The 9,860-nt window shown below is 43.9% G+C and overlaps 1 protein-coding gene across 1 annotated transcript; it reads right to left on the bottom strand.

Moving 5' to 3' along the window:
• Nucleotides 1–470: 470 nt before the first annotated feature.
• Nucleotides 471–6,386, bottom strand: CCNA1 (cyclin A1). The gene is made up of 9 exons (XM_084512130.1): nucleotides 6,257–6,386; nucleotides 5,971–6,110; nucleotides 4,839–5,082; nucleotides 4,499–4,620; nucleotides 3,590–3,813; nucleotides 2,746–2,950; nucleotides 1,858–1,971; nucleotides 1,077–1,210; nucleotides 471–742 (listed from the first exon to the last, which is right to left on the bottom strand). The coding sequence occupies exons 2-9, from the start codon at nucleotides 6,091–6,093 to the stop codon at nucleotides 691–693; spliced, it is 1,218 nt and encodes a 405-aa protein (XP_084368256.1). The 5' UTR covers nucleotides 6,094–6,110; nucleotides 6,257–6,386; the 3' UTR covers nucleotides 471–690.
• Nucleotides 6,387–9,860: the final 3,474 nt, after the last annotated feature.

Here is a 9,860-nt window from a genome sequence, read left to right as displayed (position 1 = left end):
GCCCTTACATGTTCTTGCTTGTAGCTTTTCACATTGCCTTTTATTACGGAGAATCCTCCTGCATTGGAAAGGTTCCTAAGGTTCTTCAAACCACCCTTTCATCCATCTTCCTGCAGAAGATGCTGCCCTATTTCACTCTGAATGGAAGTTTAATTTTCACCTCAGTGTTGATGGTCTTCTACACATATGTAGAGTGTCCATAAACCACTTGCCTGTGGATGCTTTTGCTGTGATGTGGCAAACAAGTTCCAGAAAAGAGGTTCTGTTCATGGCCACATGATCTTGTATCAGAATAGGAAAAAAAAACAGGTAATACACTGCAGCCAGTCACCTGTCTGTGGAGATGTGGTTTGAACCAACAAAGCCTGATACATTTATCCAGTCCAGCTAACATAAAAGCCCATCTCAATTACTTTGTAAGAAAACCTGTCCACACACCATTACTGCAGATATTAACTGGAGTCAGAAAATTCAGAGGAAGTGTAATAAGACATTTATTAAAAGTGCTGTCAGATATATTAAGAGCTATAGTCTAATATCCTTTTTTAAAAAGGCATCTAATTAAAAAATACTAGCTAAAAACCATTCTGGTCACCATGGTTACAGACACATGACCTGCAGTGTTCAATGAAATGTTAGACCAGCTTTGTAGATTGGGAAGAAGTTATCGAAGTCCAGGATCCACCATCTCTATTGTAGAGGAAGAACTGCTGGGGGCTCTAGAAGAGACACCTGCAAATACCTGGAATAGAAATGCAATCAAACAAGTTAATATTTTTAGTGACAAGTTTAAAGAAGCATTAAGGATTCCTCTTGAGAAACACTGGGGAAGAAAAAACATCCTGCTGCTCCAAGGGAATTGTGATCCACTACATCTGCATACCAATGAATTAACTACTCTTCTGCCCAGAAGAGCTTTCCCCTCAAGATGCTGACAGAGGCTTCAGTTTCAGAAACAGAAGCTGTCCACTATGACAAGTTTGTCAGTTACTGAGCTGTAGCCCAGGCTGTTCAACCAGAACCATCCTGTGCTTACAACCTCCAAGTTACAAAGCAGTAGCTTCTTGGTTACTTACTTTGAGTGCTTATACTTCTCCTTAATTGCTTGCAGTTGGCAACGGGGAGCATCAAGGCATGCTTTGTGCAGATCAGTCAGGCAAGGCACTATCTCACTTAATGAATATCCAGTGAATGCTGCAAGAGTTTCTGGCTGGTAAGAAGAGGGGAAAAAATGCTTGTGTTACTCTATTTTAGAGAATACTCACCTGGAAGGTATTTTCTACAGAAGCAGGAACCATTTTCACCATGTCATCGGTTCTTGCTCTAGGTTTAGGCTTGAAAAGGATTCAAGTGTACCCTGCCATTAATTTCACTATAGGTCTGTATTTTCAGACCTCCTGTCAGACCAATCTCACTCTGCTATAAATATATTGCATCCATTACGTCTCTTCTAGGTTCTGCTCCCTGCTAAAGCTATCACTGCAACACATGCCTGAGAGGCCTACCAAGGCCTGCATTACAGCAGCCACCGAGTGTAATCACTTCACTGAAGTAGACACATTCAGTTTTCCCTTCCCTCCCCCAAAGCGCATGAATTCTATCGGCATTTGAGACTAACTAGTGACAAGCATTAGCTACAGACTTGACATAAGTGAACATGACAGCAAGGTCCTTCCCATTTCAGATAGAAGGCAGGATATTTCAGATTGATTTAACATTTGTTAATGGGTAGACCCATTAGCTCAGGAACAGCCACTCGTCCTAGCATTTCAGCCCTTCTGAAAACATGTTTTGAAGCTACTCAAAGTTTTAATCATAAAGTGCTTGAGCACTTTAGCACGCAGTTGTTTTTCTTACCCAGAAAGACCTGTTCACCGTGTAGTTTGCTAGACAGTAGGCTGCTGCAGCGGTTTGTGAAGGAAGGTACTTCAGAAAAGGATCAGCTTCAAGGAGACTCAATTCTGCAAGATACTGAGCAAAAAGCAAGCCAATCAAACAGAATGGCCCTGTGTGGTAGAATAAGGCCAAGAGACTGAGCACTTAAGTTGGTCAATTGTTTCAGTTTCACTGAAGAAACATGAGTTATATCTGTCTGGTGAGTAGAAGTAGCATTCAAGTCCTGTTCATCTTGCAGAAAAACCTATCGTGTGCCAGTGGTAACAAAGACCACTCTCCTGTCAAAGCCTAAACAATCCAAATTATAATGAACTTCTGTCATGATTGTTTTTGATGTAATTTTACAGATAGAATAATCAATTTTTGTTTAAAAAGACATCTTTTTAAATATTTGTAAAGGAAAAAAAAAAGAGGCCATGCTCTCCTCTGAGGATTTTGTTCACCTCACTTGGAGATCTGGGCTAAGTGGGCGGCTCTCAGAAACAGAATTTGGGCTCCATTTGAATAGGCACTGTATAAATACTACACCCTTTGCAGCCAAGCAGCAGGTCAGGTGTTTTCCTGTAAGCGTGGGTTACCCTGTAACCTGATCTGTATAAGCATGGTACCCTGGGCAGTTCTGTGGGCACATGCTGTGTTATTGTGTAGCAATATGTTTTACCATCCTGTCCAGGTCAGGCTTACTATGCATGCCACTGTTGGAGAATGGATTCCTACCTCCTCACCAGTAAGACAGACTAGCTGACCAGACAGATAACACAAAGCTTCGTGTTTCAATCAGACACTTATCCAGAAGTCTAAGCACAGACATCTGCAAAACACCCATCCTAAAGGGATGGTAATTCATACCTTTGCAAAGTTCTTTGTCCTGATACAGACTCCATGCCTCTGAATATACTGAAGGAGGAACTGGTTGATAGTAGGCACTGTGAGGTCAAAAGCCAACACTTTGAGAAGCAGGTGTTCCATTCTTAGCAGCTGCCTCTTTGTGTATGTATCATCTGTTATATACACAAATTCATCCACTTCTGGTGGGTAGATTTCCTCGTATTTCCTTCAAAAGAAACAGAAAGCATATTTGTCAGCTTAAAAGTCAGGGTAACAAAAAGCATTTCACCCATATTAGGATGAGAACATGGCATTAGTAAGACTTGCTTGGAGTTCTTGTTTTAAACCTTCCTCCAATCTGGGTAACAGCTGAGAATCAAATCTGTGGGGCAAAGATATTTAGAGGTATTCCAAGTCCACTAGTCTAGTGAGACATACTCATATTAGGAGTTATCTATTAGTCAGGAGTGTTAAAGAGCAAGTTGCAGTAACACCATGCATTCCAGATAAAAACTCATGTGCTCCTAGGCTTCATTGGGCACCCAGTCTGTTTAAAAACAGTTCAAGGCTAATTGCAGATTGCAGCTTTTAATCTATTACAGCCTTATGGGCTAGCAGCATAATACAGTAGTGTTTTTCTTCTGCTGTTATGGTTACAAGGTTTTAAGGTTTTCCCACTACAGTTCCTTAATCAAGAATATTAAGTATTTAATTCAGCTAGTGCCCAAGTAGGTCAAGTGGCAAATCTTAAGACACCAGGAAAACCTACCTACCACTGCAAGCTTCAGTCCATCAAATTAAACAAAAAGATTCAGTCCTAAAAATAAGTTTTAGCTCACATATATCTTCTGAGATAAACACTCACGCAGCCAGAAGAATCGCTGCTGTTCCTACAAGCTGCAGCTTCCCTCTGAGAACAGACATACAGGAGAGAAACCTGTCCAGGTAGTTCACTGCCAAGTATAACGTCTCTGTCCGAAGTTTGTATTCTTCCCCTACTTCCACCAGCCAGTCTACCAAGATGGCACGCATTCCTGATGTGATATCTGGTTGCTTCCTCATGTAGTGGGGCTTGGGCCTGTATTTAATCTGTTTGGAGAGACAAGTGAAGAATCAGGTTGCTTACCCTGGAAAGGACCATTGACGGCTGAGCTGATTAACATTCTGTGAACTTCTACCAAAAGGAACGTGAGCGGTTACACTATTAATAACTAGTTACTAGCTATAGTTACAGTACTAGCAGTATTAACTAGCAGCATCTCTAGAAAAACTGAAGAGATAAGAGCTACCATGTTAGTAACAGAAAAGTAAAGGACCTCCTGGACTGTCAAGTTGAGCCTTTGCACATATAAGCAATTCAGGAGGACCTGACAATGAGAAACAAATCATTTATTTCTCCTCCCCCTATTGAGAGACTGCATTTTACTGTTCTGATAAAGAATGACAAAAAAAATCTATTAGAGCAGAAGACCTGTCAGTGAGGTCACATCCAACTGCTTCAGTAATTTTGCAGTTTTCACCTCCCACCTGCAAGAATTCTTCATCCCCTGGAGTCAAGGCATGCTCCAACAGTGGGGTGTTTCTGGGATGCAGAGTAACACCTGAAAGATCTCATAACTGTCTAGAAGCTGCCTATGAACCTCTCTAGCTAGAGAGATGGATATTATTGCTCGCTCAGTGGCTGCCTAGACTTATCCTGGAGCAACCATGCAGCTTTGCAGTATTGCAGCCCACCACATCCCAAGTATCTCTAGGTTTGTTAGAAGACACTCACTTCAGCTTCTCTGAGGTACTGATGAATGTCATCTGCATACTCTCCCACAGTCAGAGTTATGACATCTCCCATCTGTTCCACAGGGTGAGACTGGAAGGATGTATCCACTAGCATAGGAGAAGCTAGCAGGCAAAAAGAGACAGAAAGACACTTGGATAGTTAGCCTCTTCACCTTCTCTTGCTATTTCTAGCACAGCAGAAGTGTTGTGCGTCACCTAGACACAACTAAAGTTATCCTGAAGCATTACTTATTGTAAAATAAGCTACTCACCAGCTCACCACAATTCATGATCAACTGTATGTACCTGTGCTACAGATACCATGTATTAACCATGGTTACCTGTACTTAGATCCAGCAGTAGGTGAATACTGGATGTCATTGCACTAGTATCCAGTTCACACAGGCTTGATTCCAGCTCTTCATCCACTTGGCAGCTGTAGTTTTCTTTCTGTTCTGGTTCATCTATGTAGATAGTAAACCCCTGCTTTGATGCAGCACTGACCACGTAGCTGGATAATTCATCTTTTCCAGCTGGAGGGATGGCGTTCTTGGAGACAGGGAGGTGTCTGGTAACAGCAGTACTCTGAAACAGAGTGCATGGCAATGCTGTGGCAGGGCAATTCAGGAAGAAAGCAAACAGTATTGGTTGCTTTAGAGAGACAAATCACTTTCCTTGGTTAACAAAGTAAGGTACAGAAGTTAATTGGAAAAGCCACCCACTGCAGCTGGCACTTGGGAAGCACTGCTTGTTGCTGCAACAGAGAATAAAGCAAGGGCACTGCCTGGCCCTGACAGCTGGCAAGTGCAGGGTGGGCTCCACATTCAGTGTAGCACGGAGCAGGTTTTAGAAAGTGTAGCAAGTTAGGGCAATGAGAAGAACCACTCAAGCACCACCACAGACTTACAAATGCATGTCAACTTATAAACCAAAGTTGGAAATGTTGAGCTTAAGCACCACAAACCCCACGACTTCAGCTTGTGAACAGGATACAGCCCTTCGTGTTATCTACTATATGTGAGCCACCAGCTGAGTTTGGGGCTTCAAGAAGTCACACCCAAGAAGACTGCACACACACAGCTGCTGGTTGAGGTCCTGCAAGCCAGCACAGCTCCGTTTCCCCTGCCCCAGCAGCCAGCTCCAGGAGGGCTGGAGGACACCCAGCTGCGAACCCAGCTTCTTAAACACACCCACACCCTGACAGCAACGTGAGCAGCCACACAGCAACGGGACGTTGAGGCAAGCATCAGCAAAGAGACTTTTTTTAAACCACACCCTACATTTTAGAGCACGGATGACCTGAAGCCCACCACCCCCCCACGCCTTCACCTGCAGCCTGGCGGGGAGCAGCCGGCCACCAGCCCCAGAGCCCACCCGGAGGGGAAGGAACGAGCAGTGGAGGGGAAGAAAAGAGGGAAAGAAAGAAGGAAGGAGGGAAGGAAGGAGGAGGTAGCCGGCACGAACAGGGCTCACCTGGCCGCCGGGCCGCTGCTGCCCGTTCTCCACCAGCACCCCCAGCACAGCCCGGCCGCCGCGGGGGGCAACGGGGCAGGGCTCCAGGCGGCCCGCCCGGCTCATCTCGCCGGTGCGGTGCATCGGCCCCACGCCGGCACCTTCCGGGGAGAGAGAGGGAAAAATAAATAAATAAATAAGATAATAAAAATTAAAATAATTATATTTAAAAAAAATAATAAAATAAAATAAATAAAATTAAAAATAAATAAAATAAAAGATATAAAAAAATAAAATCAGCTAGTACTTGGTCGAGGAGCAGCCACGCCTGACCCTGGGAAGGAAGGAGGGATGGGTGGATGCGGGGACGGAGGGCAGAGAGGCAGCGCCGCCGCCCCTATATAGGCGGCCGCGGGCGGCTGTTGGCCGAGGCCAGTTGGAAGCGGCGGCCGCAACCCCCGGCGCAGCCGCCCTGGCGGGGCAAGCGGCTGCGGGTCGCCATGGAGACCCCGCCCGGGCCGGCCCTGCCGCGGCCTGGGCCGCGCTTCCCCGCCCCGCTGCCGGTGGGGTCGGGGTGGGGAGGGGTTGGTGGTGTCCCCCCGTAGTGTAGTGGGGTGAAGGCGGGTTGCTGAAGGTGTGGAGAGTGTGTGGAGTGTCCAAAGAGCAGGCGAGGTGCAGCCAGGAGGCGAGGCTGAGGATGGCAAGAGAGCTGGGAGTGCGCTGCTGGCAGGGAAGGAGCGAGGAAGGACTGGTGTGCATTAAACACAGCGCTTGGTTGGCAGGAGAAGCTGAAGGATTTCATGTCAGGAGGTCCCCGGCGGTGAGGATGCCAGCAGTAGGATGGCCAAAACCCCACCTCTGTACAACAAATCATCTACACTATTAAAATATTCATAATATAACTTTAATACTGCTATTGACAAATATCAGTTGCAAATATAATTAATTTATTAATAAAGCTTATAAGGAAGGAAGCAAGTCTGCCTGATGCTATTAAAGGACTCGACGATTAAGCCCTGGAGCCCCAAAGCCTCTCAGTGAACTCCAGCAGGACAGACGAGTTACCCAGTTAGGAGAGAAACGCCGAGGGGTGCCCAGCTCCACAAGGGGAAAGCTGGCTGGGGCAGGAACCAAGTGAGATTAATCTGAATTTCCAGAGGAGTCTGGGAACAAATAATCAGTTATTAAGAGCTATCTTCGGTCTGTAAACATCTAGGATATAACAAAAAGATGTATGAATGGCAATAGAAGCTTTATGGAAATAGTCAAGGTCAAAAAAATCGATTACCCCTTTTGATTTTAGCTTATTTTAATATGGATTTGACTCTTGTAACACTTTGATAAAGTCAAAACAAGGGGACAACTGCAAAACTGATTGTGAAGCTGTGTACAAGAGCAGTTCTCAGGTGTCAGGGTGGAAACACAGAGCTTTATAAGAGGAATTAAGCAGCGGTTTGTCCAATATCACCAAAATTTTTCAGCAATGGTGCAGATAGAAACACAGATAACAGACTCAGTGAAGTTGTGGGTGACACCACTGATGGTGCTGGGAAGGGCAGTAGCTATGCTGGGGAACAAGATGAGATTTCAGAAATGATCATGACAAACTGGAAAAGTGGGATGCTCTTGAAGAAAGACTGGACAGAGCAGGGCTGGACAAAGCCACCAGCTGCAGACATGTAGGATGGGGACCATCTGGGTCAGTAGCAGCTCTGGGAAGAAGAAGCAGGAGGCTATAGTGAACCTCCAGTGGAGTGTAAGTCACCACGTTCCTGGCTGTGCTAGCATGAACGAGCAGGAGAGTAGCTTGTGTGCTACACAAGCCCTCTGAAAGCCCATAGGGAGGATGAAAGGAATGAAATGGTCTCTCTGTGCTCAATGGGAAGAGCAAGCAGTACAAGAACTTTAACCCCCGGATGAGGTTTACGTTAGACATCAGGATTGTGATGCCCCAGAAGAGATGGCATGGGAAGTTTGTGGGATTTCCCCCTTTGCAGATTTGTAAGATCAAGTTAGAGTAACTGCTGTCAGAAATGTCTCTGCCATGGGCAGAGTTGTGGTATGTCTTGAGATGCTCTCCAGTATCAGTAAGCTGTAGGAGCTCTGATCCAAAATTTGGATGCAACAAGCAACAAGTCTTTTCCCAGACCTGCTTTTAGCAGTTCCAGGCTGTAGCAAGGTCTGTATGTTTTTCTTCCGTATTCTGTTACTTTCATATATCTCGAATGTTTTTTTGACTTTTTTTTTTTCTCTTCCAAATGAATGTACTGTAGGAGGTAAGTGGTATATCTCAAGATGAAAAATGTCACCTGCATTTGATCTGCAGGTATCAAAGCTGAGCTGTCACACCAGGTTAGAGGACAGAAAACTTCACGGGGGTTCTGTTTCCTTCCTGTTCCTTATATCATCTCTAAGCTTCAGGTTTGCACAGGAAAGACGGCACTCAGGAACACTTCTTTGGACATTTTCATGCAGAGTATTGGCTTCTGGAATTAAGTATTTGACATTCAGCATCGGCTTAAGCATAACTTTTGAATTACATAACTAATAAATACCCTTTATACCACTGGTTTGATTGGATTTCTCAAAAAATATATTAAAATCCAATGCTAGGAAATATGTAGAATCTATAGCAGTCTAAGAAGGTGGATTTTAATCAAAACCATATCTGAAAATATGAATATTCTACATTTTAATTGTTCAGTTTTGATAACATTTTTAAGCAAAAGGCTTTTGAAACGTACATATTTTATGAGTTAAAAAAAAAAAAAAAAAAAAAAAAAAAAAAAAAAAAAGCCCAGTCTCACACTTCTTAGCAATAAAGGAATAAATGTGAATTTAATGTCAAAGCAAAATTTTTCTTTCACTTTAAATTACAATTTAGCAATGCTATTCTAATTCAGGAGTATCAAAACCCTGATTTCAGTCTCTAATTATATTTTAAGTATCTGGCACTACTCTTCTGACCTTAAATCAATACCGATTGCTAGCTACAAAATCTCCTGTGAGAGGAACGGAAGTTGTATATTTGAGAGTAAGATGTTAGAAAATAGTGAGGACAAGATTTAGGACACTCTATTGGGACATGGGGGAGATGATGGCTCTAGGCTTAGATCCCCGAGGATATTCACGTCCCCAGCACCCTGGTTACCCATCCATTCACATTCTGTGTGGCCTGGCCCTGGCAAGGACTCACTGCTGCTGCCACCCGTGCACTCCCACAAGGGTTCGTGTGGTCCTCAGGCAAACCAAGACCTAGTCCACCTGAAAAGTAACACAACCACAACAGCAAGGCGGTTTTGTTTCCAGCTGGGTCAGTTCTCTGGTCTGGGTTTCCAGACGGTGATGGGAGCGGTAGGGCCTTCTATGCAACGATTAAATAAGTCTGAATTATACATTTTATTAATTCATGCCTTTTTTGGGGGGAAGGAGAGGGAAGTCTATACAGCAAGTACATATTGTCAGATAGGTAAATGAACTGCTTGTGAAAAATGCCCATAGCTTATAAAAATAACCTTACCTCTGTTCTGCCCAAGCCTATTTTTCTGACAGCTCACTTTCTCCATAAGGCGCTTGTCACAAGAAATATCTGAACTTGGTAGTTACAGGTCTAATGCATAATTCACATTCATGGAAAGATCATGTGTCACTCCCAGCCAAGTACATGAACAGCAATTATTTACTGAATTCATCTTCAGTAGTAAGTAGCTTTTATATCCGAATACCCCTCATATTCATATGCCATTTAGATGTAACTGGAGAATCTCAGCTACCCAGCAGATGACTTATTTATATTTTTATATTTGAGCAGATTATGAATGTCCTCAGTAGTTGCACAGTACATTAGTGTAACTGAAACGCCTCTCAGATGGCTTTTAATGAGGTTATTTAAGCTCCACTTTCTCAGGAAC

This window comes from Aythya ferina (genome assembly GCF_964211825.1).
Source record: "Aythya ferina genome assembly, chromosome: 1".
NCBI classification, from domain to species: Eukaryota; Metazoa; Chordata; class Aves; order Anseriformes; family Anatidae; genus Aythya; species Aythya ferina.
The sequence above is the reverse complement of the archived record's forward strand: the minus strand, read 5'-3'. Positions and strand labels throughout refer to the sequence as shown.